Source organism: Bos indicus x Bos taurus, chromosome 23 (assembly GCF_003369695.1).
Source record: "Bos indicus x Bos taurus breed Angus x Brahman F1 hybrid chromosome 23, Bos_hybrid_MaternalHap_v2.0, whole genome shotgun sequence".
Classification (NCBI taxonomy): Eukaryota; Metazoa; Chordata; class Mammalia; order Artiodactyla; family Bovidae; genus Bos; species Bos indicus x Bos taurus.
This window is the reverse complement of record NC_040098.1, coordinates 17845888-17873300: the sequence shown is the minus strand read 5'-3', so window position 1 is coordinate 17873300 and position 27413 is coordinate 17845888. Positions and strand designations below refer to the sequence as shown.

Genomic DNA, 27413 nt, shown 5'->3' with positions numbered 1-27413 from the left:
TCTAACCTCCTTGGCCACCCCACTGTCTCTTCCCTGCTCACCCGGGCCTGGTGATGGAAAGTACACCTCTCGTTGTAGTCCTGGAAGCGCTTCTCCTGGCGCGCGGCTTTGCTTACCTGGTGAAGGCATGTCAAGAGGGCTGTTGGGTGATTGGCAGGACAAGATGAGGTTACTCCTCAGACCAGCCACCATTCACGGAGGCCTGCTGCTGCTCTACCCAGATTTCTTCATTCCTTTCTCGTAACTGTGAGATGAGGGTGCTGAAGCCTGGCAGGTTGACTACACAGTGAAGCCAGGCCCTGGCTCAGAGTCTTTGCTCTGCTCTGCCCTGGGCCTCCTGGGAGCGCTCAGCCCACCACAGCCTCTCTGCTGGGGCAGAAGGTCTCTGTGCACAGACCTCCCAGGACAGAACGCCCAGCACCTGCAGGCCCTGGGGCTTTCAGTCTTCTCTCCACCGAGCCTTGTTCCACCTCTCCGGCTGCTTGGGACATGGAGCTGTCTGCGCCCAGGCCCAGAAGCAGCATCCCACCCTGTCCGCCCAGGGGCCTCTGCCCGCCTCCTCTCAGCACCAGCCCCTTACCATGGCGGAGCAGTTGTAATAGTCTTTGTGATTTGGCTTCCAGGACTTGAGGCAGCGCCAGCAGAATCCATGATTGCATTTGGCACAGGTCATGCTGTGGAGGAGGCTAGCTGGTCAGGGTTCCTGCCTCTGGCCAGGGCCCCACCAGGAATGCCCAGGGCCTGGACACACTGCTGGCCCCTCCCACGCCCTCTTAAGTCTCCTTAACTTCACTAATCCCTACTCACCACATCCTGGCTTCCAGATCCCCCCATACATGCAGGCTTAAAAGCGGGGGGAACACTGGAATCACTCTGGAAGGTGCGAGGAGGTAGCTGAGGACCTCCCGTGCTCTTGAGCTTTCTGGTCCGTCCACTGCCCCTTCCTTCTGCCAGGTCTCCCACCCTCTCCCGAGCCTCCAACCCTGCCGCCGCCCACAGTACCCCCACTTACTGCAGACACCCCTCGTTTTTCTCAATGGGAGCCTGACAGCTGGGGCAGCGCTTGGAGATGAGCTTGGTCAGATGCTTGCTCTGGGCCTCCACACTCATGCCGTCGTAGTAGCCGCCATCGTCCACCCACTGGGACATGTGGCCACAGCTGGCAGGGTAGTGTGCCTAGGGAAGGGGGGCAGTGAGGGCATAGCTGAGTCCTTATTGCAGACTGGTGGTGCGGGCAGGACAGGGTAGGGTGCTTGGGGTGGGGGGGCAGGGAGGGGCGTGGACCCCGGCAATGGGGCAGAGTCAGGGTGGGCCCCCACCTCAGGGAAGCTACAGCTGAAGCACGAGGCCCAGCCGCACTTGGAGCAGGTGGTCCCACAGCCTAGGCCCTGGCGGCAGAGGATGCGGTCGCAGCCCTGGGGGTTGGTGCACCAAGTCAGGTTGGCGCAGCTCTCCACGTAGCCACGCAGGAGGGCCTTCTCGTACTGTGGGGATGCAGGGGCCATGAGGTGAGTGCCTGGCTCTCTGACACCACACCTCCGGGCCCCCCGTGCCCCGGAGCCTCTTGAGGCAGAGTGGGGTACCTTGGAGATGACCTCTGGCGAGCAGACAATGGCACGGATGAAGGCCCCCGTGGGCTGGGCCGGGCAGTCGGCAATGGGGCAGGTGCAGTTCAGCACGAGGTTCTGCTCAATGCGTGTCGTCAGATACTCATTCCAGCAAGACTGGGAGGGACACGGGAGCGGCCGCTCAGGGACAGCGCGGGAGCAGGAACCCTCCCCAACACTGGCAAGGCCAGAGACAGACGTGCTGCTACATCAGCCTCAACACTGACCCTAACCTTTCTGGCCTCCAGGGCTTTTCCTGATTGGCCACAATTACAGTTCACTTTGAGGTGTGCAGACCAAAGTGGTAATTAAAATTATTGTTGGGATGGGTGTGAAGGGATGGGTAAAGAGAATCAAGAAAAAGAAGATTCAAGTTCTGAGAAAGACTTAGAGCAAGAAAGGCAGAGAGGAAGAAGGCCTGGGGGGCTGGCCAGGGCCCACTGTGCTGTAGCTGTGACCTCATCTGGCTCAACTTCTTACCTCAGTCCTGTCTCCATACCCCCACCTCCTCCAGTGCACTCCTAAATTCTGCTCAGCCCCCCTACCCCCCGTCACCAGTGCCGGGGGTGTCACAACTCATAAATCCTTCTCCTGCTATCATGTCACTACCGTACCCAACCCAAGCCATCGTCCCCGCTCCTCAACATCAACCCTCATCATCCCCTCCCCCAACATCAACCCTCATCATCCCCTCCCCCAACATCAGCCCTCATCGTCCCTGCCCCTCAACATCAGCCCTCATCACCCCTCCCCCCACATCAGCCCTCATCACCCCCTCCCCCCACATCAGCCCTCATCATCCCCTCCCCCCACATCAAGCCCTCATCACCCCTCCCCCCACATCAGCCCTCATCATCCCCTCCCCCCACATCAGCCTTCATCATCCCCTCCCCTCAACATCAGCCCTCATCACCCCTCCCCCCACATCAGCCCTCATCATTCCCTCCACCCCAATATCAGCCCTCATCATCCCCTCCCCCTCAACATCAGCCCCCCTCATACCCTCCCCCAGCATCAGCCCTCATCCCTCCCCCCAACATCAGCCCCCCTCATCCCCTCCCCCAACATCAGCCCCCCTCATCCCCTCCCCCAACATCAGCCATCATCCCCTCCCCAACATCAGCCCCCATCATCCCCTCCCCTCTCAACATCAGCCCTCATCATCCCCTCCCCTCTCAACATCAGCCCTCATCATCCCCTCCCCCAACATCAGCCCCCCTCATCCCCTCCCCCAACATCAGCCCTCATCATCCCCTCCCCGAACATCAGCCCTCATCATCCCTTCCCCCTCAACATCAGCCCTCATCATCCCCTCCCCCGCAACATCAGCCCCCCCCATTCCCTCCCCCAACATCAGCCCTCATCATCCCCTCCCCTCTTGATTGTTCCTTCCCTCATCCCTCCTGAAGACACCAACTACCTCACGAGCACCTGAGCCTCCAAAAGACTCCATTAAGGACCCTCTCCCTCACACTGCCTACCCCAGAGCTTCCCCAAATGATGGATCCAAACCCCAGGAGAGTCCCCAGGTGGTTCCATGAGGACTCTCCATGATAAATAAGTGCGTAACTGAACTACTTCCACTCAAGTACTACACGAAACCAACCCCCTCCTATAGAAAAACAAGCCCAGATAAGCTGGGAAGTAGAATGCAAAATCCTTTTCCGCATTCAGACCCCGAGGCCGACGAGGGCAGGCACACAGGCCCTCGAGCCGACAGCTGTGGAGTGGGAGCACTGCCCTGCAGGACAATGGCCAGGTCTCAGTTTGGAACCTGCTCCATGCCCACGAGGAGTGTCTCTGCTTGGGGCTTACCCTTGGCCTCCACTGTCCCCACTGCCCAGCCAGAGGGAATGCCGTCTCCCACCTGGACTCCCCTCCTGCCCTCAGCCACTCACTCAAGCCTCACCCCGGGAAGCTGTCTCCCACTGCTCCAGGCCCCAAGGTTTCCCCGTCAGTGGCTCCTGCACTCTGCCACTGGCTCCTCTGCTGGGACGGATTCAGCCTGCTTTGCTGAGTCCCGTTTCCCAGCTCCCTGTCTCTCTCTGTCTCTACAGGGTCGGGGTGCCCCACGCTCAGTGCCTTGGGCCTGCTCCTCTCCCCCTGGGTGATGCCAGCCAGGCTTCTGCACTTACTTCCAAATTGAAAAATCCACTGTCTGCCTGCTAGTCCCAAACAGGTGCCCAACAAAGTAGCTCAAACTTTACTTGGCCAAAACGGATGGAATTTCCCCTCAAAAATCTGCCTTGCACACCAACCCCAGGCCTAACATTTCCCCCAACTCATCCTGCCAGATGCTCAGGTCAAAACCCCAGGAGCTGTCTTGATGCCCTTGTCCTCAGCCACAACCCTGTCAGCTCTACCCCACATGTGTCCCGATCTGTCCACCCCTTCACCGTCCCTAGGCTCAGCGGCCAGCACCTCTTGCCTCTTTGTACAAGTCTCTGAACCAGTGTCCCTACTTCCACTCTTGTTCTGCCCAAGCCTTTTCTCCACACCAAGTGATCTTTTCAAAACTGGAAATCAGATCTTATTGCATCTCTGCTCAAAACCTACCAGGGCTTCCCATAAAGGCCCTTGTCTGCCAACCCAACTCAACTAGGCCCCCGTCCGCCTCCCAAATCTCTCCTTCCGCTGTCCCACCACTGTGCTCACCTTCTTCACAGAACTATTCCAGGAATTAAACGAGACAATGTTTGTAAAACAGCACAGTGGCCCAGAATGAGGCCCCCATAAATATTAGCTGTGGTTATTATTAGCTCTCGGGTCCTTGTCTGCCCGCATCTCCCCACTCCCTCACGCAGCACCCAGCGCTGTGCACGCAGGAGGTCCATGACAAGCATTAGTTGAACAAAAAAGTGGAAGTGTAAAGGGAATCATTAAGAACCTGGGAACAGGGGGGCAGAGGCAACTATGTGAGAACAGTAACTTGAAGCTGAGCAAAAGGGAAGGAGAAAAAGTACCAAGTACACACACATGCAAACACACACGGCCCAGGTCACCCACCACTGGGGCGGCGCTGCTGAGAGAGGCGGCTAGAATTGATGGCAACAAGGGCGCTCATCCTGCTAAGTGGATGGGTGTGGGCTCTGGTCCTACAAGCTGTGAGGCAGGGGCAGGGGAGACGGCACTCAGCACCTGGCTTCCTGCCTCGGCCCCTCGCCACCCCAAGGGTGCTCCCTCCCCAGCTACAGCCTTCTCCGCTCAGCTTCACGGCAGCCTGACTTCCCGTACTTCCCTCTGCTTTTGTGCTGTTTTTGTTTTAAACTGTTCCTTTTAATTTTTATGTTAAGTGAACGTGTACAGATAAAAGAAGTGATGACATTTTGGAATAAAAAAACCTTCGGTGGTGATAAGGAAAGCATAAACCATAGTCATCACCAATTTCCAAACACTTCTCATTTATAAAGTGCTTTGATTTTATAAAGTGTGTGTATTATCTATTGTTCTCAAATTTGGCTGAACACTAGAATCCCCTGAGGAGCTCTTGTTTCACCTCTGGAGATTCTCATTTAATTGGTCTCGGGCATACTTTGAGCACTGGGATTTTTTAAAAGTTCCCAGTGATTACAATATGCAGCAAAGACACATACCACCAGATGCTAACCACCACCCTGCAGAGTGTCAAAGCACCACTTACCGATGACAAAACCAGCTTAAGAGGGACTGAGACTCATCCAACATCGCCCAGGCCCGGAAGTGGCCTTGCCGGGGCTGGAGACCAGAGCTCCCGAGTTGCCGGGGTGCTGGGGGGAGGAGAGCCTCACCTTACAGCAGGAGTGCTGGCAGCAGAGGGCGGGCAGGTCGCGGTCGGGCGCCAGGGGGCTGACACACACGGGGCAGTGGTCGGGGCGTGCGGGGGCGGCCTGGGCCTGCGGCACGCGCAGCCCGGCCGCCAGCAGCAGCGGCTCAGGGTCATCGCTGTAGCTCTGCAGCAGCTGCTCGGCGCCCCAGTGGGAATGAGCCAGGAGGTGCTGTGCCACGTCGGGCTCCAGGCTCAACGTCTCCTGCACCTGCCGCACCGTCTGCTCCATCAACCCTTCCACCTCCCGGGGGCTCATGGTGCGGCCCGCGGGCAGCTGGAGGGAAGCCAGGGCAGCCACGGCTTCTGGGCTTGAGAGAGACAGGGGTCAGTGGTCAGTCTCACTGCCCTGCTTATCCAACCCGCTGGCTGGAGCCCACCCTGGCCCCCCGGTCCCCACTTGTGCATCTTCGTCCACACTTGCTGAACCAGCCTGAGGATCACCACCCACCGTCAGAGCACAGCCTCCACAGAGCGTCTGCAGTATGTGGGGTGGGGCTGGCAGTCAGTGACTGAAGCACTACTGGAATCTAGTGGGCAGGGGTCACGGTGCTGACTGACCTGCAGTGGATGGGACGATCACACTCAGATCCCTCCCCAAATTCTCCCAGTGTGTCCAGTGAGAGAAAGTCCACAGCCTCATTCCTCAACGTGTGGGCTGTGGACCAGCAGCCTAAGTGTCACGGGGAGCTCCAGTGAATTTGAAAATGTGTGCGAGTGGAAGTTTGAGAAAGATGACTCTAGAAAACTCGCATTTACACAGTCTGAACAGCCGGCGTAAAAGCAGAACAACTCCTGGTGAACTGGAACTGAGGTAAAGAGCTTTAGGGTGCCAGCTAGCTAGCGGAGTCCTATGGCAAATTCCTCTGGAGAACAGACTTCCTGAAAACTATTCATAGAATTTGTATATTTCACTAAGCAGAGTGCATAGTTAGTACTCGATATGTGTCTGCCTAGTATTTCAATTCTGCTTAGAACGAAAGACATCCAGAAAGGAGTTTATGAGTCTTGGACTCCTACCTAAGGAGTCTGGGGACAGCAAGGCCCCTGCGTGGGACGGAAGCAAAGGGGGTGATGACGCTGGGAGTGGGGATGAGGACTAATACCTCTCATCAGGGACAGGGAAAATGGCGCTAGACAAAGAAAGAAATGACATGTTTTTGTTCTGGCAGCCTGGCTTTGGCACTATGACCCCTCCCATGTCACTGCGGTGCCATTCGTCCTGGGGGGCCCTGCAGCAGGGGGCACGGGGCTACCTTATCTTGGAGGTCTCAGAGGTCTGGCTGCCAAAGAAGGGGATCTCTGCCTGGCCCCGGCAGGGCCCTGTGGGCTCTGGGGTGGCGTACGTGAGGATCTGGGGCCAGTCATCCCGCCGTTCCACATAGCCCTGGCCCAGGAGGTGAAGAATGCAAGAGAGGACATCCGTGCTGGTACAGGCCACACCCCCGGCAATGGCACGGCCCAGGCTTCCAGGGGGATTTGGACCCTTGTGCCAGGCCTCCAGAACCTGGATGGGAGGCGAGGAAACAGGTGGGCTGCGGTTACCCAGAGCAGCCAGCCTCCAGCTTTGCCACTTACTGCCTGACTGTGGATCAGTTACTAACTCATGCCTCATTTTTCTTATCTGTTAAATGGGGATAATAATAATAGTAGTAATACCAACACCACCAATCTCATTGTATTTCTGTGTAGATTAAATGACTTAATCATGGAAACTCCTTAGAATAGAGCCTGGCACACGGTCAGCACTCATGTCTGGTCTCCACCTTCTAAATTCCCATCAGGAATAGAAAAACCAGATGGGAATGTCACCCACCTTCCCCGTGATGCCCTCTGCCCCCCACTCCACCCCCAAGCATGACTCCCTCCCCTTCCCCCAACCATCAGGGTCCCCTGTGCCTACCAGACACACCAGCTGGTCAATGTGGAGGCCCTTCTCCCCATGGGCTTTGAGAATACGGACAAGAAGACAGCTCAGGAGGTTCCTCTTCTGTTCCAGGGTCCGGCCTTCATCCTTCTCCACATTCAGGTATGTCTGGGGAGGCAGCAGCCACAGGGCCTCCCCACGGGGCTGGAGCCCAGGCTCCTGGAGACGCAGCACACCTGGAACCCGCTCCCAGTCAGTGCCCAAAGAGGGGAAGGGACAGACGAGTGAGGGCAAAGGGGGCTCCATTCTCATCCCCTGTATCTCCCCCACCCAGAGAGCCCACCCCTGGGAGCAGGGGCTCAGCCCAGCCCCACCACCTCGGACCTACCCCTAGGTGGGAAGTCCTGGCCCTCCTGCAGGGTCAAAGGGCCGCTGTCTGAGGTGAGGGGCAGGAGGGCCTGGAGCAGCAGCTCGGGGCTGAGGCCAGAATTCTTCAGCAAAGCCTCTACTGACACCTCCTGGGCCGGAGAAACAGGGCCAGTCAGGAGCAGACGGTCAAGGCAAAGGAAAAGGAGGAGGGAAAGAAGGTGGGCCAGAGTTGAGGAAAACAGTGACAGACGAAGCGAAGGAGAGAGAGGCTGAGGAGCTGAGGCACCTCTGTCTGGTTGAAATGCAGCAGCAGCCACATCTGCACGGTGGACACGTGCAGCGTCTGGTCCGCGAACTGCAGCTCCGCCCGGCCCAGCCACGTCCACTGCAGTCGCCGGTGTGGCCCCACGTCCAAGGCTGGATGGTTCTGACCTGGGAGAGTGTCGAGGGAAGAAGTGGAGACAACAGGGCAAATGAGGGGTCAGGGCTGAGGCGAGCGTGCAGCATTCGCCAGGCTCCCCTAGTCTCTGTGGGGAGCAGGGCCCAGCACTCACACACACATGCCTCATCCAGCGTCCCGAGCACAGCCCCTCGGTGTCTGCCACAGGGGTCTTGGAGCCCACCCTGTGCCCAGCCCTGTGCCCGGTGAGCTCCACAGCAGAAACAGCAGAGAGGAGAGCTGGGCTTTGCTCCCAGGGAACTTGACAGTTTTAGAGATCTGCTAGGCTGAGTCTCTGCCACCCGCTGTGAGCCTGGGGTGTTTGCTCAGACTAGAAAGCAAGGATGCTGTCACGAGGAGAAGGTACCAAAAGGAACCAGACTGGGAGGTGCTCTCTGGCCCAAGATGGGACAATGTGAATGTCAAAAAAAAAAAAAAAACACACACACACCTGTGATGGACTGAAAAACGTGAAATGTTTTAAAAGCCATGAGTTCATGATATCTTTTATTTTTCAAAGACCTCATGGGTATCTTTGGATGAAGCTAGAGAACCAATACATTATTTTGAAAAGTGGTTAAAAAAGAGGGAGAAGAAAAGAGAATCAAGCCTTTCCTGTATAAATGGACCTTCCAGGCAACCAAAAAGCTGATGAGAGAAAGGTTCTCTCTACAGACAGAGCCTTCTGGCTAACACATGGAGAGAGGATGAGAGTAGAATGTCACTAGCTCCTAACCCTAATGGTAATGAGAATGAATGTCTAGTGAACAGCTGATGGGAAATTCTATATAATGTATAGATTGGACAGACGATGCTGAAATCCACTTTAACATCACACAGGAAGACATGTACTGAAGGAAGTACATGATACCACCTATGACATGTCCTTGCCTGAGAAAATCAACCCAGAATCTAAATAAGCTCCTACATCTGAACACCTAAATATCTGTCTTTAGGAAAGGAGGCGACAGAGGACCATGCTAGAGGACACTCGGTAGACATAATCCAGCCTATGGACAGCTCTGGACAACCAGCCAGCCCTCCACAAACAACCGCAAGAGGGGAGGGAAACTGAGGCAGGGATCATACACTTAGGGAGACGGGAGATAGAACTCACCAAACGCAAAAGGGGGCTTCATTCGGATCCTCAATAGGCCAAAAAACCCACAAAAAACTCTAAAAAGCTCAAGATAATTAGGGAAATATGAATACTGACTGTATATCTGATAATAGTAGGAACTACTACTAATTTCTGTAAGTTTGATAATTATAGAATCCTGGCTTTTAAAAGGAATCTTTATCTGAGGGGTGGGGAAAGTGGGTGGGATACATACAGATGAAGCAAAATTGGCCATGAACTGATATATGGTGATACACTGAAGTTTATTCTGTCTGCTTTTTGGTATGTCAAAATTTCTCACAATAAAAAGATTTTCTAAATGAAGATGAAAATAAGCCATTCTAAAATAAAAACCGATCAAAGTTTTCTAGCAATATTTCATCAATTAAGAAACTTCTAAATAATGTACTTTAGGAGGAAAACTGAATTCAGAAAGAAGGATCAAGGTACAAAAGGAACGGTGACCAAAGCAACTAGTATGATGGCGAATCCAAACTGAATAAAACAATAACAATAATCACCAGCTGGGAGAGAAACAAAGGTACAAGATGGGGATCAGACTGGAATTAACATTTTCTATGGTCCTTCCATTTTTCAGGGAGATGGGAGGTGACATTAACAAGTTAAACTTACATTAAAAATATAAGAGCAATCAACTATAGAAACAGAATGCATAACTTCCAAAACTGATAGAGACAAAAAGGAATTTTTTAAAAATCCAAAATAATAGAATGCACAAAAACCCAGGGCAGAATCACATCTGTTAGTGTTCTACTGAACTTTCTTGCTTTAACTGTATGTTTTACATACTCCTGTATATAGTAAATAACTAAAATTTAAAATTATAAGAAAAGTAAACCAAAAATAAAAGTCAAATGTTATTACTTATAATAACTAGACAAAAATTGATAATTCAAAAGAGAGATTAGAAAACAGGTTCTAGGTATTAATATTTTAAATAAAGACATGTCTAAAATATAAAAAGAAGTCAAAATTAAAAGTACAATAAGGAAATTCCCTGGAGGTCCAGTGGTTAGGACTCACTGATTTCACTGCCAGGGCCCAGTTCAATCCCTGGTTGGGGAACTAAAACCCTGCAAGCTGCAAGGGTGGCTAAAAAAAATCGTAAAATGCTACTAGGGGAATTCTGATGACAGTAGAATACTGGCAGGCTTTAAAGTATACTGCCAACAGATTGCTTATTAATAGTAGCAGGGGAAAAAATATTAACTGTACAGTGGAAAAATCAAACTGCCTCTTGACCAGGCTATCAAAATTAACATTACTAACAAGGAGCGGGTGGTAATCCTGTGCTTCCATGTATACTATCCTGGGAAGATATAACATCACTTAGTACTCTGGCCAGGAATGTGCAACGTGAATCCAGAAATACATAAGCTTAAAAGGAGGAATTAGGGAATTTTAAAGGATTATATCTCCTTTAAAATTGTGTCAGTATCACAAAAGACAAAGAAAGCCTGTGGAACTGCTCCAGATTAAAGGAGACTAGAGACACAACAACTAAACCAACAGGTACTCCTGAACCGGATCCTCTCCAGGACTAAAAAAAAAAAAAAAAAGACATTATGGAGTAATTGACAAAACTGGAATATGGAAACTAGATTAAAAGTATTATATGAATGTTAAATATTTGAAAGTAATAAATGGAGTGCTGGTTTCATAAAAGAACATTTTACTCTTAGGAAATGTATATTATTTAGGGGCAAAGAGCCAACATATACGCGATGGTTCATGAAAAAAGTATACATACATATACATTTATAGACGTGTATATGTACACAAAGAGCAAATTTAAAAAGCAAATGGAACAAAATGTTAACAACAGGTAAACTTGGACGAAGCGTTTATGAGGACTTCCCTGATGGCCCAGTGACTGAGAATCTGCCTGTCAATGCAGAGGACACGGGTTCAATCCCTGGTCTGGGAAGATTCCATATGCCGTGGGGCAAACAAGCCATAACTACTGAGCCCACGCGTGGCAAGTACTGAAGCCCTCATGCCTAGAGCCTTTGCTTCACGATGAGAAGAGCCACCACAATGAACAGCCTGCATGCCGGAACTGGAGAGCAGGCCCTACTCACTGCAACTAGAGGAAGCCTATGCACGGCAACACAGGTCCAGGGCAGCCTAACATACACACACTGAAAAAGAAAAGAGTTTCCGAGTGCTCTTTATACTGTTCTCACAATTTTTTTCTGTATTATTTCCAAATTAAACAATTTTCAAGTAAAAGGACAACTGAATCTTATACTTAAAATGGCTAAAATGCCAAAGTATGCTAGTCATATTTTACCACAATAAGAGAGACCTCAAATAATGATCAAGCCAAAAGAAAACAGTAAAAGGACAGAAATAGACATACTAGAAAGATACCAATCAAAGAAAGCTGGTACACCATTAATACCAGATAAAAACAGACCTTAAGAGAAAAAACTTCACTAGAAAGAAAGATGGTCATTTCATTACAATAAGGCTTAACTGACCATGAAGATTCTAAATCTACAGAGTCCTCTATGTGGTAGCCACTCACCACATGTGGCTATTTAACATTAAACGCTAAAGTACATAAAATTAAATACTGAGTTCCTCAGTCACACTAGTCCCATTTCAAGTGCTCAATAGACATGAATGACTGTCATTTTTGACAGCACAGAAAAGAACTTTTCCATCATTGCGGAAAGTTCTATTATTATTGCTATATAAAGTTCTATCTATTATTATCTACTGTTAAATGATTTTAACCTTGTATCTGATAACATAATCAAAAAATATATAAAGTAAAACTGACGTGACTGGAAGTTTAAAACTTCACTATTGTAATGGTAAATTTTAGCATACTTCTCTAGGTAATAAATCAAGCAAACAAAAATAAGTAAGGATAGAGATTTGTACAACACAATTAACAAGGTCAATTTAGAGGAATAAATAGAATCCTATATCCAACGGTTGAAGAGTACACATTCTTCTTCATCACACACAGAACACTTATAAAATCTGATCACCTACTAGGCCATGAAATAAGACTCACTCAATGCAAAGATTCAGAATCACAGAAATCACCTTCTTTGGCCACAGGGAATGAAGGTTAAAATCTAAAGCAAAAGATGACTAAGCAAAAAAAAAAACCCAAGTTTGGAAACTTAAAAATATATAATATACTTCCAGAAAACTAATAAATCAAAGAAACAAAATAGAAATTAGAAAACTCTTAGAACTAAACAATTAGCAAGTACTACAGGATAAAAACTTATGTGACGTCCCAAATATCCATAATTCATGCAGTGGAACGTGAATCAGCAACGCAAAAGAACAAAGTTAATGATGCAACTGGCAACCTGAAAAACTCCCACAGACACTACGTCCCGTGAGAGAAATCAGACGCTGCAGGATACATGCTCTGTGATTCCATCTGTATGATGTTTAAATTAGAGGCAGAAACCTACGATGAAAAGGGAGAATAGTAACTTCTCCTGGAAGAAGATACTGACTAGAAAAGGGACATGAAGGAGGAAGCCTTCTGTTGTGCTGGCAACGTTCTATGTCTTGATCAGGCAGGGGGGCTGCTTACAGGAGGGCATACGGATATAAATTTCATTAAGCTATAATTAAGATTTCTGTACTTTGTTGAATACTAACTCTACCTCAATTAAAAAAAAAAAAACTCTTCAAAACAAAAACCAAGAACTTACTGAATGCAGCTAAAGCAATGTTGATAGGAAATGAACAGCCTTATATACTTTCATTTGAAAACCAGAAGTCTGAAAAGACTAAAAATGAAATAAGCATGCAACTTAAAGTTAAAAAAGGAAAAACAGAGCAAGTTCATATAAAGGTGAAGAAAATCAGAAAGAAATTAATGAAGATCTAACCCACACTTCTCCACCCTTCCTTCCCTAGCGATGCTTCTATCCAGAGACCACTTTGCTTCCTATCTATACATTCCTGTCCAAAGAGCCTCTCTCCTCCTCCTCTCTGAGATGCCACCCCAACTCTCACCCCAATCTCCAACTGCCTGTCCCTATCTCCTCACTCTGGTTGTAGAAACTGGAGAAGCGGTCAAGGGCATCACAGAATTCTGTGGGAAGGCACTTTCTGGGATGGTACAGGTAGCAGAGAGGGGAGACCGGCCAGCAGCGTGGTGACAGGACCAGTACAGAGACTGTTGGACTTGGATCTTCGATAAAGAGCTCCTTCTCGGCCTCCTCTTCCTCCTGAGAGACAGAAGGATTCCAAGGGCTCTTGGGCTCCCTTCTTTGGTCCAGACTCTCCTGCTCGCCTATTCTCCCACTCTTTCCCTTGCTCTTACCTCCTCTTCTTCCAGGCCCTGTTCCTCCTCGTCCTCCTGCTCCAAGAACAGCTTGTCCAGCTGCTGGAGCTGGTACACGTGGAACTGGCGCTGCAGCTCCTCCGAGGTGCTCAGGCTCCGCAACATCTGCTGGGGGAGGCGGTTGGGGAAACAAAGGCCGATCTGCTCCAGCACGGCCCCCTCCAGCCAGCTCGAGCCCAAGCTCAGGAGACGGTCCGCCATGTAGTGCCTGCAGCGTGCACAGCCCAGGCCGAGCCTCAATGTGGGCGCTCGGCAGGGCCTCCCGCTCCAGAACACAGGTCCCCCTGTTGCAGCCTGCCTCATCCTCCCCCTCCCCAGGGCCACGGCCATCTCTGCATCTTAACCTCACCTCCCCACTGCACCTCCCTTGCCTTCCCTCTAAGACGCAGGTCTCCCCCACCCTCAGACTCTAGGCCTCGCACACCCTGCCTCTCCAGATCCGCACTCACTGGTAGAAGTGCTCAAAAGTCGTGGCGAGCTCCAGGCCAGAGAGGACCATGATGGGCTCCAGGTGCCACTGGAGCCGCCCCAGCACTTCCACTCCAGGGGTTCCACCCATCAGGCCACTCTGGATCTGCTGGTCAATGTGCCGGGCGAACTGCTCACTCATCTGGGGGCAAAGGAAAGGGCGGGAGCAAACCATGAAGAGGGAGCAGAGTTTCGGGGGTGGTGGGAGGAAGCAGATGAAAGGGCAGAGCAGAAGGAGCCCGGGAGGCCGCTGGGCCCTGCACTCACGTGGGCAGTGGTGAGAAAAGACTGCTGCAGCAAGGCGCCAGAGAAGCCGCTGCGCAGGGCCAGTGTGAAGGCCGCCCGGGGCCCGAAGAGCTCCAAGCCTGCCCTCTGCAAGCGCTCGTAGAGTTTACAGTAGCGGGGCACGAAGTCCGGGGCCCTCCAGGCCGCAGCCAGGAACGTGCTGACCTGAGGAGATGGGAAATCGCAGCCCAGGGGCCGCCCAGCAGCCTCGGCCCTGCCCCGACGTCAGCCCCGCTGCCTACCTGCTCCTGCACCACACTCAGCCAGCACTGCGTTATGTTCCTCAGGCTGCTGCTGGGAAGGACGGGGGAAGGCCCAGGGCTCCGGTCCCGAGCCTTACTGCTCTTGCTGGCTGCGGACGCAGAGGGCAAAGGAACAGGCTCATCTCAGCCGCTGGGTGAGTCCCAGCGTCCGGGGAACTCAGCCCCGGGAAGGCCCATGGTAAAGCAGAAAGGAAGAATAAAACCCAGGAGAGGAACCAGACAGCGCTGCCGCCGGCTTCTTCATTCAGCCGGCCGCGGCTGGGACTCACGTGGCCGGGCGGATGGCTCAGGAGAAGGTCCGGGAGGAGGCTCCACGTGTACCAGCAAGTGGCAGAGGCGACGCACACGGGAGGCAAAGGACGCGGCTCGACCACGGGGGTTCCGAGAGCTCTCCCTCTGCTCCAAGTACTGATCCAGCAGCCACCCCAGGGAGCTCACCCCTTCCGCGTCTACAAGAAGACAGGTCAGGCCTCCATGGGGGACGGAGTGGAGAACCCGGAAAGCAGAGGGGAGAGGCGACTGCACGGAAAGGATCTGGGGGCGGCAGGGCCCTAGTCCTCCCCTCACCAAGGTCTGCTTCCGCTGGAGTCTGGGGACGTGGGGACAGGGTCGGGGTGGGGAGGATTTAAACACCAGAGTCCCAGGGAGCAGTCCCTGGGGCAGGGAGGGGAGGACACTGAGGTGACAGGCCTTCGGGGACAGAAACCAAGAGAGCCAAGAGCACTGACTCAGGTCAGCCCTGGGGATGACGACAAGGAGCAGGTTAGTGGGGCCGCGGTGGAGGCGGTTACCCGGGCAGGTGATGTTCTGCACCAGGGGGCTGACCAGGGCCTCCCAGCAGGTCTTGCCCAGCGCCTGGGCAGCCTCTTCATCAGGGAGGAAGCGATCTGCAAAATTCTGCTCGTGACGCAAAACCCTGTTCAGTCTGGGACAAAGAATGTCTGGTCAAGGATTAAAGACGTCCCCAGGCTTCCACCCACCTGCACTCAACTCTCAATCGCCCGCCCAGATGAGCTGGTCCTTCACCCTGCCCCCCACCACACACTTCTGGTCTCTGCTCGGCTCCCTCCTCCGGCTGCTGCTTGATCCTTCAAACGCCGCTCCCCTCCTGCCCCCACTAACCGTATCTCCTTGGCTGCACCCTGCCCACCTACCTGGGACAGAGCTGGAGGAGGCGCTTGCGGTCCTCCGCAATGTCCCGGCTCCAGGCTTGGGCCCGAATGGTGTAGAAGAGACACGTACGGCGACACAGCTGCTCTCGGAACAGCGGCCAGAAAGTGGGCTTGGGGCCGAGGACCTCCACACCCCGGACCCGGGTGTCAATGCCGCCCTGCAAGGGGCACAGTTCTCACCCCCTCGGCTCCCTGGAGGCACTCCCGCCTCTCTGGAACTCAGCAGGCTCCTGGGCCACACAGGGCAAGCAGACAGAGGAGGACCCTTGATCTAAGCCTGGCCCCCGAACACTGGAGAACCAGCCGCTAGGGAGATCCTTTGCTTCCTCCTGGACCCTGTGCCCCCCAGTCCCCCACCCCACCTGCTGGCAACGCTTTATGCGGATCTGGATGATAGGCCAGACGCGGCTCAGGTTCTCCAGGAGGACCACCCGGCTGGCAGAGGGCATCACATTCACCTGGCGGGGCAGGGAGAAGAGGTAGAGACAGGAGTAGAGCAGGAAGACTGTTGACAGCAGCCGAGTTTGTGACGGTGTGCGCCCCTCACCTCTCCCATCCCACGCCTGTGGATCTATGCACCTCCACAGCCCTGATTCCACTCTCCAAGCTTACAAAGCAGTGCCCGCCCGGGAGGAAGGGATGTGGGAGCTCCACAGGCACTGGGTCCGCCCGATAAGGCCCCCGGGACCAACAGAAGGACGGAGAGTAAGGGGGAGCCCGGGCACGGGGTCCCCACCGTATTGAGCTCTGTGTTGATGCAGCTGGCGCTGTCACCCCCAAACACCACCACCCGGGCTGGCATGTAACTCGAGTCCTCACTGGCCACCAGAAGAGTCAGCTGCCTGGGAGAGGAGAAAGGACTCAGTCAGAACCAAGGGCCCTGATCTTGGTGCAAAACGACCTCTGCCCACCACATCCTCTTCAGAATCCTGTCCTCTGCTTAAGCGTTGGTCTTCCCCAGGCTCCCTGCTCTTCCCGTAACCTTCCCCCAAAGCGATTTCACTTAAACCCATGGTTTCAGCTGAAAGTTAACACCTGAAGGACTCCAAATTCACGTCTCTACCCTAGACCGCTCTCCTGAGCTTGCATGCCGCGCATCCGACAGGTCCATGCCGTGCCCACAGGCACCTCCAGGTCCATGTGCCCACATGGATCGGTCATCTGTCCACAGAAACCTGCTCCTCTTCCCACTTCTCTCTTGGGGAAGAATGGGCACCCATCCAGCTGTCCAGCTAGGACACGTGACGCCTCCCTCGTGGTTCCCCTCACCCAGCCAGCGGCAGGTACCGCAGACCACCTCTCAAGCTCCCCTCTTCCACCGCCTCCTCACCATCTATGCCCGTTCCCGCCGCCTCACTGAACGATCAGCACTCAGTAAACCTTCCAACTCTGTCCTGGCCTGCCAGCCAAATTCACATAACTGCCAGAGCTCTCTAAATAAAAAAACCTACTTCTGTCTTTTCCCCTCTTAAAATCCTTCAGTGGCTCCTCAAATTTCAGAATAAAACTCAACTGATTCTGCCTCCTTTTCCAGCTTCCTCTCGTGCCACTTCACTACACAGACCCTTCATCCCAGCCAAGCACAATTACTTCAAGTTACCCCCTGTACATCATTGCTTCTTGCTTTCATCCTGCACAGATGCTGTCCCTGTATCTGCTGGCCTCTCTCTACCCAGTCAATTTCTACCACAAACTTAACCCATTCAGCCCCTCTGTCTGCAGCCTCCTCTGAGATCTCAGTTGGCATCAGGATCCAGTGCACCTGTCAACTATCACTTTTTTCTTACTCTCTCTTGCTGATTTTCCAGCCTGGCTCCCCAGTAAGACTCTCGGATCCCTGCAGACAGGCCCTTTATCTCACTGTTGGTGCGGCTCCAGGCCCTTGCAGGGTACCTGGCACACAGTACACAACAAACCGATGCCCACACGGGGAGTGGGTGAGCTGCTGCTGTACCTCCATCAAAGCACAGGGTGGTGACGTGTGTCTGGTGGAGGGAGCAGGCTCGGGGAGAGAGGGGAGGTCTACCCTGTGCTCAGGGAGAAAAATGGGTGTGAGGTCCCTCAGGCACAGGGCGTCTAAGTCGGGGTTGTGCGTGTGTAGTTAATTCTTTGAGGATGTATACTGGGGCGTATCAGAACATTTGTGTGCATGGACACGGGTGTGCTCACACCTCACAAGAACACCGCGGTGCATGTGGAGGGTGATGAAGTGGGAGCCGGTGCTGCCGTTGGACTCCCAGTAGGTCTTGGGGTTGCGGTCCGTCAGCTTGCTGGCCCGGTGCGGGTTGGACGACACCTCCAGCTTCTCCCAGCATTTGTCCTCCTTCACCTCCACGCTGGAGCCTGTGGGCCCACGGAAAGCCTGGTTAGTTGAGAGAGAAGACAGGAAGGGGACGAGGGAGCAGGAAGGGAGGGGAGGCAGAGGCTGGGGTGGCCGCAGGAGGAAGCAGATGGGGGGCACGAACCCTGGCAGAGATGCCTGAGGAACACGTCGAAGAAGGGGATGTTGATGGGGCGGTAGGTTCGTCTGTGGTCTTCAATCTGGCCCAGCACCATCTGCAGCCGGGACATGGAGAGAAAGGGTGTGGGGAGAGAAAGGGTCCCTGCAGCAGGGACACGGAGACACACGTGGAGAAAGAGTCAAGAGGCGACAGAGCGCTCAGCCCCTTTCTCCAGAATCCTGGCAGAACAGAACCACGTGGGGTGAGGGCCGGGGAACAAGGGCCTAGATCCGCCACCACTTGTGCCGAAGAGGGACACCGTGAGGCCCCTTCCCCCACCCCCCACCTCCCTCAGCCTGGACCCGCGTGCTGCTCACCTGAATGCAGCCCGCCAGGATGCTGGAGGTGAGGTTACTGTAGAGCTGGGCGTGCTTCTCACATTCTGTCACCAGGTCTCGCAGCTCACAGGCCAGCAGCAGCTGAGCCGAGTGCTTCTCCAAGACCTTGGTGAGGGCGTCTTTGGCTCCCAGGCAGCAGAGCACCACTGCGTAGTCCTTGTGTGTGGAGGCCAGGCGATACAGGAAGCACAGCAGCTCCTGAACGATCTGGCCCAGAGATGCCAAGATTAACACAGGGATGCAAAGGGCAGGCTGAGGGGTGGCCTTAGATGTGGGGGTGCAGTGGGTGAGATTTTGGAGAACTTGAGAACAGACTACCAAAGATAGGCTGGCACAGAATGCTGGGGAGAGGACCCAGGGGTGAGGGGCAGAGCTTGGGCACAGCTCCCCAGGCTTCCTCCTGCCAGGACCAGCCTATCTTGGGCACCAGCTGGCAATGGCCAGCTGGTGCCTGAGCCTTGCCCCACAGGGCACACCCCCCATCCCCAAAGGCGGAGAGCAGGGACTGCATGGACTGCGGAATGTGGGCTTCTCCCAAACCCAGAATCTAAAATTCAGGCACAGGGAGAAGGCCTCGGTTCTGGGGACCGTCAGATGACACTGGCCTCCTTCCTCCACTCCCTCCCAGTGTCCCAGCCCGTCCAGGCTGGCTGTGCCGTGGCCCCCCAGGGCCTCACCAGGCAGCTGGTGCCCCCGGGCTGCCTTGCCCTGCCCACCCTGGCCAGGGCTCGGGTACCTCAGAGTCACTGCCAGGGCCATTCAGACAGTTGAGGCAGGGCTCCAAGACCTCGTGCCAGGGGAGGACCATGGCCTCAGTGTGATCCAGCAGCTGGGTCATGACCCTGGAGAGGGGTGGAAACAAGTGAAGCCCCTGCAGTCAGCCAGCTGCCCTTGCCCCCGACACACAGGTGCCCACCCCCCCCCCAGCCTCTCACCTCAGCGCCGTCAGCAGCAGGGTTTTATTGGGCCCGGGGGCGTCCAGAGTCCACAGGAACAGGAGGAAGGGCTGGCTCTCCTGCTGGAGGAGCTTGAGGAGGGGCCTCACGGCACCCCCCGGGCCACCCTCTCGGCATAGCACGCGCTCCAAGTCCAGGAGGAGTTCTGCAGACGGGCCCCCCACCAGGGATCGGATCAGCAGCTCAGGGGACCCCTCCTGGCCCTGGGCGCTGGGGGTCTCTGGCGCTGCTGCCCAGACACATGGAGGGAAAAAAATGGTTATGAAGGAGAGTCACACGAGCTGGTCAGACTGAGATGCACAGATGCAGAAAACCACCCCCGAACTGCCCCCCGCCCCGTTGTGAGGACATCTACTGTTTCTACTCGACAGTGGCAGACTTCTTTTTCTGGCCCCAAATATGTAAGTTTGTTGTTGTTCAATCACTAAGTCACGTCATACTCTTTGCGACCCCATGGACTGCAGTCTGCCAGGCTTCCCTGTCCTTCACCAACGCCCAGAGTTTGCTCAAACTCATGTCCATTGAGTTGGTGAACTAAATATATATCTAGCTATATCCCAAAAAAAAAAAAACTGGTATGGCAAACGCTATCAAGTTAAACAGCACAGTTTTAATTCATACGGTCCCACTACTCTCTACATGTGAGCTGTGCTACTATACAAGCCAACAAATACTAGCTATTATAGTCAGGTCCCCTATACTACCGAGCTCGGTGGCTTCAGAAGTACAGACTAAAAGACACAGGGCCTATTTCGATTTGCCCCCATACGTCTAGGTTTCACTTGTGCATTGAATACAGAGCCTTTCTGCACTATGGTATCGATATTTCACATTCTAAGTCACAAACTTCTGTACCACAAGTTACAATTCCTCTACAGAAAGCCTCTCTAGAAGTCATTTCAACCGACCCTGCAGTGACCAGGAAGAGTGGACTGCACTCAGCTCAGACAGATGGCAGCCCTTTCATGTTTATACAGAGAAGACCAATCTCCCTGCACCTATCCTAAACGTCCCCTCTCCTCCTGGTCAGGAAGTCCTACTTGAGACCGAACTTGAGCACGAAAGCCCTCATTCATTTCCTGAAGGGTCATCACGTCTTTCTACCAAGGAACTAGGACGTAAGCCTGGACCCTGCCGGCCGCGGGTGGGGACCAGCTGCTCAGCACACCCACTACCTCCACGACGGTACCTGAGCGCTCGGGGCTGCCCGGCGGCTTCGAGTAGCGATTGAGAAGCATCGTGAGGATGGTCCGGGTGGTAGGCATGGGTTCTGTCCCCGGTGCTATGCCCGAATGTCTAAACAAGGTGTCTCTCAGCTCGCGGGTGATGATCTGGTCTCCCAGCGTGTGGTGATTGCACAAAAGCAGGTTGAGCAGGAGGAGGCCGTTTCTCACCGCTGAGGAGCACCTGGGAGGAGGGAGGTGTTCCCGGAAGAAATTGAAAGAGAATGAATGTGATGGAAGCAGGGAGGTGGCACAGAGGGAGGAGCCCTGAAGCTGGGGACAGAGGGGTTCCAGGGGTCCCTCTGAGGCCAGACACCTGGCCTCTTGACCTCAGGTCACTCCTCCCAACCCCAGGAAAGGACAGGGGTCTCTGATCTCTGGAACCTCGCTACCCTCAACCACTTAGCCTCTCTTCTAGCCACCCCAAGCAGGACATTTCATCCAGAGACGACAGTGGGAAGGGAGCTTCTGCGAAGCACAAGAGCCCGGGGCAGGGGAGCGGCAGGGCGTGGGGCTTAACAGGAGTCTGGCATTCGGGAAGGGAGGTCCTGACCCCTCTGTGTTCAGCATCAGGATCACAGCAGCAGGGAGAGCGAGGAGCAGGCTCTCGGAGTCCGGGCGGGTGGCTGAGTCAATGCTGGCGAAGATCTCCCTGGTCATCTGGGCGTCAAACAAAGGATGGATGGAATCTTGGCTGGTGACAGATGTGGAGATCTCTGAGGAGCTGGCAATGGCCAGCATCTTCAGCGCCTGTGTAGGGGGTATGGAGACAGAGTCAGGAGTGGGCACGGCCTCTGTGCAGAACAGGAGAGAGAGCCGGGCTGCATTCCAGACCTCAAAGTCTGGGGCAACTGAGCTGTTTGCAAATAGAAATGAAAGAGGCAGTGATGGGACATCAAAGGCTTAAAAAAAAAAAGGAAGAAAAGAAAAGAAAGCCAACCAGAAAACCCAAGGTTCCGGGGTAACATGAGCCTGCAGCTTCTCTCTGCCAGGACCGAGACTCGATGAGTGCAGGGGTGGGTGGCCACCCGTGTGCAGCGTCCCCTCCGGACGGAGCCCTTTCACAGCCTCAACGTATATTCAAGACTTTGCTTGAAGCCGTCTTCCATCTCACTTAGCCGCTCCTCCCTTTGAAAAACCTCTCCCTCGAGTTCTGTAACTTCTTGTCCGCCTGGTCGTCCTACCTCTCTGGAGTTCCTCTAATGCCTGATCCCAACCACGGAAGCTCTGAGTCGCCCTTCTCCTCAAACTCTGCACCCCACTCCACCCCACGCAACCTGGGCCTCTGCCCTGCTGCTGCTACCACGTGGATGCCAACACTCCCACCCCCGTCCCCGGGCCACCAAAGCCAGTATCCAGCCTGCCTGGATGAGGCTACTTAGGTTGCCTCACAGGCAGAGTGAGGCTGGAATTACAGGAAAAAATACTTGGAATGTGCAGACATGTTGGCTGGTTCTCAGAGAAACTGAAATTAGGATGAACACTAAACCATCAGAGTGGAGAAGGTCTTGGCTGGTGAAAGGGCTGACTCTGGAGAGGAAACCTCGTCGGGATGGAGGAAAGAACTTACTCCTCAGGATGATCCCCTGGTAAGGGCTGGACCCATCAAGCAAATGCCACCTCACAATGAGGTTTTCTCCCTTTGGCTACATTACCCTCCCCAATCCAAGCTGAATTCCGGACACCTTAAGTTATAAACAAAATGATACAATTCTGTTATAGGGCAAGAGTTTGAGTTTAGAAGCATTTGGTTATGCACTTTAAAAGGATCAGGAAATTCTTTGAACAGACTGGCCTGGCCTGGACTAGGAATGCTTGGCTGCTCTGGGGAGAAGCAGCAGCAGGCTGACCCCATAAAGAAAGGGCCTGTCGGCCTCCCCCAGGCAAAGACCGCCTCAAGAGCACCCGCGCTCCAGTTCACGGGACTGCTGGCATCCACGCTCAGAACTGCTCTAGACAAGGCCTGCCTGTCCCCTCAGGGAGCCTCAGGTTAAACGGAGCACACACTGCCCGGACCTCCCCACCAGCCTGACCCTCTGTCTGGAGCACTCAGGAAGCTGACTCTTCTTCCCCGAACGAGGGCCTCCTCTCCCCACTCCCTGGACCTGGGGTTGGCAAGGCTGCAATGCAATGTTGGCTTGGCTTTACCCACATCTGGTGAGGAGGTATCTTCTGTGTTCTGAGACCACTCAGATAAAATGGCTAAAAATTACTCTGTCACATCTAAAACTTTTGCCTTTAATCAGACACTAGGTTGTTAATAAAAAGCCCTGGAAAAGTCAACATACCTAAAAATCCAAACTGGCTTTCTCTGTACACTTCTTCCTCTTTCAGAGTTCCCCACTCCATCCACCCCTGCTGATCACTTTTAAACCTGGGAATCATTCTCAGAAACACCTTTCTCCCTGCTTCCACAGAGGCATTTTGTCTCCTGGACTCCCCAGCTGGATCTCCTCCATCCCAATGTCTCCTCCTTGTCTGAATGACCACAGAACCTCCTCAAGACCAGCAGAGCCCACCCCTGAGCTGCCCACCCTGGCCATCACTCTACCGCCGGGCCCGGGCCACTCACTGCCAGCCCCGCCTGCTGCACCAGGACAGAGGTCTTGTATTCTTGCATGCAGACCAGCACGGCGTAGATGCCGCCTTCCCTGGCAAAGAGCGGGCGCCACTCGTGCTTGGTCATGAGCAGGTAAAGAAGCCGCAGAGCCAGCACCACCACCATCTTCTCTCCCACCTGGTTGGTCAGCAGCTCCACCAGCGTCTTCACCAGCTTCTCCCTGAGAGAGGAGAGACGTTGGGGTTTCCCATCCCAAGAGTCTCACCTAAGTGCCCGTCCAAGCCTGTCCACGAAGATCCAGTCCATCCCCCGACCCCTCCCTCCTGCTGCCCGCTCCTCTGCAGTCTGTCTGTCTCAGGCTCTCCTCATCGAGCAGGCAATATAGCAAAATGGTGATGAGCTCTGGCTCATCTTTTCAAATGAGTCTATAAATTCACCACAATGTTAAATCAAAATGCCCAAAAGGTTTTTTTTTTTTTTTTTTTTTTAAAGGGCAGGGCTTCCCTGGTGGCTCAGTGGTAAAGAATCCACCTGCCAACAGCAGGAGACACGGGTTCGATCCGTGATCTGGGAAGATCCCACAGGTCATGGAGCAACTAAGCCTGTGAGTCACAACTACTGAACCCCATGTTCCCTGCTGAAGCCCATGCAGCCCAAAACTTGTGCTCCACAAAGAGAAGCCACTGCAATGAGAATCCCATGCACAAGTGGGGAGGAGCACCTGCTGGCCACAGACAAAAGTCTGCACAGCAACTAAGACGCAGCACAGCCAAAATAAATAAATAAAATGCCCTTACCAAGAGAAAACTGTTTCAACTGGTCTACAAAAGATCTTTAAAAAAAAAAAATGCAAGCCGACAAGTGCATAAGAATATGGTAGCCTGCAGGATACTCCTGCCCTCAGCCTCATGCTGACAAAGACTCTGTACTGAAATATTTTTGTCTCTATTATGAATAATCTATGTCATTATTGTTGCACACCAGATGATGCATCCTGATGTAAAATATAACTAAAATCAAGAGGGGAAAAAAACCCCGACAGATTTAGGCACAGAAAGAGAAAATAAAATAGGCAAGAATAGTCAAGGACTGGTTGGAAAGAAATAACTGTAGACTTGCCTACTACTTATCAAAATAAAAACTTATAATAATTAAGACTCTGGAAATACGGGGTAGCCAAACAGATGAACAGATTAGAAGAGCGATAAGGGCAGCATCTCAGACAGGAAGGACTGCAAGGACCATGCAAAACGTGAGGCAGAGACATGTGGCTATCCATCTGCAAAAAGGAAGGCTGGAGCTCTGCTTCACTCCACTTGCAAAAATAGACTGCACACAGATTTTAAAATATATGTGAAAAGTAAAGTCACAGATATTTTTAGGAAGTATAGGAAATATTTTTACAGTCCCAGAATGGAATAGACCCTCTTCAAACCTAGGAACCATTAAAAAAATGTCAAGAAAGATAGCTGCATGAAAATCTAAAAGTTCAACATAATAAAAGATACTAGCCACCAATTTAAGACCCTGAGCACTTAAGTTACAGAAAGGGTCAGGTGAAAACACAGATCTGAAGGGAAGGAAGCAGTGCCTGAAGAATTCCTGGGTTACAGTGAGCGTCTCAAGAGGGAAAAAGGAAGGAATGGAGGACAAAAAGACAAATCCTGAGAAATAACGCAAATAAAAGCACTGAAAAGGTTCTGTGTTTACTCCTGCCTTTTGTGTTGGACAACAGGGTTTGTTCTGGGGTTTCAAGGCCTGGAGGTGCAGGGATCCTGGGGCCCACAGAGCCATAACCCCACCAAGTTCCGACGGGGACCAGCGGCCAGAGCACTAATAGGCCCTCCCCGCATAGAGCTGCTTTCTGTCTTCTCTCATGGGCCTTACGATGACTACAATGTGAACCAAACGTATTTTAAATATATATCCCCCTCTCTGGAGCCCTGATTTACTGTAAACAAGTTAATATACAGAGGTGATGCACACGAATAAACAAAGAAATATGTAAGGATGTTTACTAAAATGTCAACAGTGACTATCTCTGCATAGAGGCTTTTCAGATGATCATTATTCTCATAACTTTCATTTTCTTATAGGGATCATATATATTATTTTATATTCAGAAAATAAAGTAAATATGATTATAGAAGAGACAATATTTGGAACAGCAATAATGAATTAATATCCAGAATGTCTTCAAATCAATAAAAAAAAGACAAAGACCCAATAAGAAAATGGGCAAAGGATAAGAATATTTATAGCAGAATACAAGAAGCGCATGCAAATATGCCTAACTTCTCAAGAAATTAAAGACAAAGATACCAATCACTTTAAAATTTTGGCAACCTGATAGATTTTTGAAAATGATAATAGCCAGTGCTGGCAGGTGTGAAGAAAAATAGATCCCTTAGAACACTGTAAGTGAGAGAACAGGCTTGTAGTTGCCAAACGGGGGAGGAGGGTGAGAGAGGGATGGACAGGGAGTTTGGGAGTAGCAGCTGCGAGCTATTATATATAGGATGGATAAACAACAAAGTCCTACTGTATAGCACAGGGAACCATATTCATATCCTCTAATAAAAGATAATGGAAAAGAATATGAAAAAGAATATACAAACGAGTCACTATGCTGTAGGCAGAAATTCACATAACATTGTAAATCAACTATATGCTTCAAGACAGTAAAATTTTACAAAGTAAGGCTACATGTGATTTTGGGTATAATCACATTGCAGAGTCCAGGGCGGCAGTGAGAACGAGGCAAGAGCACGCGGACGGACATACTGTATGCAGACACACTGCGTGTAGGCAGAAAGCCGCAGAAACAGAGTGTGATCACATACACGAAAACTCAAATGCAGAAAACGCACCAACAAATACAAGCCTCTAGAAGGTCTGAAGGATACGTGCTTGGGTGTGTGACAACAGAAGCAAAATGGGACTTTGACTTTTCATTCTCTGGATCTTTTAAAATAAGAACGCAATGGTGTACTATTTGTAACTAAGAAGTATTTTCTAAAAATTTTAGAGGACTTCCCTGGTGGTCCAGCGGTTAAGATTTTGCCTTGCAATGCAGGGGACGTGGGTTTGATCCCTGGTCAGAGAACTACGATCCCACATGCCAAGGGGCTTTAAGCCTGCAAACCACAACTACTGAGCCTGTGTACCACAACCAAAGAGTCCATGCACCGCCCATGATGCGTGATGCAACGAAGACCCTGCGTGACACAACTAAGAGCTGATGTGGCCAAATGAATTCATTAATTATTTTTTAATTTAATAGGAAGAAAGTAGAGAGGGAGAAAAAAAAGTACTCAAAAGCCAAAAGGACCTTGATTTGAATCCTGATTCTATTATCTGTCATACTGGGCGAGTTACTTAAATTCTCTAAGCCTCAGTCCCTGACCCACACAGTGGATAAGAATAGCATCAGGTTTGCCTCTGGAGATGGGAGGATTTAAAGAGAGAATGCTCGTAAAGCTTTAAGCACAAGGGCCTGGCACAGAACAAGCACTCCAAGAACATTAACCATCACAGAGTCCCCTTCCTGCTCAGTTACGCCTCAAGCTGGCCCTTCTTTCCCCCAGCCTTTCTAACTCTTGATCTCCTAGCTCCTTCCCTCCCTACCACTATCCTCCCCCAACTGACAGCTTAATCCGTAACCTCCACTTCCCTCCCCAGGGTTCTAACCTCAGGAATCTGTCAGGATGGACCAGAGGGTGGTCTCGCTCCGTGACCTCCTCCACGGCCTGGGAGAGAGCGCAGAGTGCTGAGAGCTGCAGACTGGTGTCCAAGCTGGAGATCTGCACAGTGGCCACGACTGCTGCCACGTACTGGTCCAGGGAGCTGCGTGGCCCAGGGCCCCGCAAGGCTCTAATCATTTCTGAAAGTCGTGAGGGAAAGGCGGTGGCTTAAAAAAAATAAAACTGCAGCATCTTCACCTTGGAACTCTCTAACGGTCAAGCCCAATTATCCTACTGACGTTTAAACACCCTATTCACTACTGTAGCTTGCACCCAGAATGTTCCCAACTCTGTGTGAGGGATTTAATAATCAGGCAATGAAGATGACGTTATTCTAGAAGACAGACCCTCC

General features: G+C 52.2%; 1 protein-coding gene across 7 annotated transcripts in view; it reads right to left on the bottom strand.

Annotated features, from left to right (window-relative positions):
* Nucleotides 1-27413, bottom strand: part of CUL9 (cullin 9) — a 37671-nt gene that overhangs the window by 1972 nt on the left and 8286 nt on the right. For 3 of the 7 annotated variants that reach the window (XR_003508319.1, XM_027525400.1, XM_027525402.1), the window contains 29 exons: nucleotides 27009-27201; nucleotides 23331-23538; nucleotides 21312-21508; nucleotides 20725-20942; nucleotides 19515-19764; nucleotides 19316-19421; nucleotides 18559-18786; nucleotides 18206-18296; nucleotides 17912-18083; nucleotides 16477-16582; nucleotides 16103-16198; nucleotides 15723-15898; nucleotides 15360-15493; nucleotides 14838-15017; nucleotides 14548-14657; nucleotides 14288-14470; nucleotides 14002-14162; nucleotides 13532-13760; nucleotides 13256-13436; nucleotides 7932-8077; nucleotides 7665-7794; nucleotides 7313-7512; nucleotides 6666-6916; nucleotides 5375-5720; nucleotides 1584-1724; nucleotides 1320-1484; nucleotides 1013-1176; nucleotides 581-674; nucleotides 42-116 (listed from right to left, as the gene is read on the bottom strand). Coding sequence is in view for 5 of the 7 variants with exons in the window: in XM_027525400.1 (XP_027381201.1) it covers nucleotides 42-116; nucleotides 581-674; nucleotides 1013-1176; nucleotides 1320-1484; nucleotides 1584-1724; nucleotides 5375-5720; nucleotides 6666-6916; nucleotides 7313-7512; nucleotides 7665-7794; nucleotides 7932-8077; nucleotides 13256-13436; nucleotides 13532-13760; nucleotides 14002-14162; nucleotides 14288-14470; nucleotides 14548-14657; nucleotides 14838-15017; nucleotides 15360-15493; nucleotides 15723-15898; nucleotides 16103-16198; nucleotides 16477-16582; nucleotides 17912-18083; nucleotides 18206-18296; nucleotides 18559-18786; nucleotides 19316-19421; nucleotides 19515-19764; nucleotides 20725-20942; nucleotides 21312-21508; nucleotides 23331-23538; nucleotides 27009-27201 (4931 nt within the window). In the remaining 2 variants the exon portion in view is untranslated. Of the gene's footprint in view, nucleotides 1-41; nucleotides 140-580; nucleotides 675-1012; nucleotides 1177-1319; nucleotides 1485-1583; nucleotides 1725-2950; nucleotides 4710-5374; nucleotides 5721-6665; nucleotides 6917-7312; nucleotides 7513-7664; nucleotides 7795-7931; nucleotides 8078-13255; nucleotides 13437-13531; nucleotides 13761-14001; nucleotides 14163-14287; nucleotides 14471-14547; nucleotides 14658-14837; nucleotides 15018-15359; nucleotides 15494-15722; nucleotides 15899-16102; nucleotides 16199-16476; nucleotides 16583-17911; nucleotides 18084-18205; nucleotides 18297-18558; nucleotides 18787-19315; nucleotides 19422-19514; nucleotides 19765-20724; nucleotides 20943-21311; nucleotides 21509-23330; nucleotides 23539-27008; nucleotides 27202-27413 lie in introns of those variants that run through there. The other 4 variants (XM_027525401.1, XM_027525403.1, XR_003508320.1 and 1 more) reach the window with 4 other exon arrangements.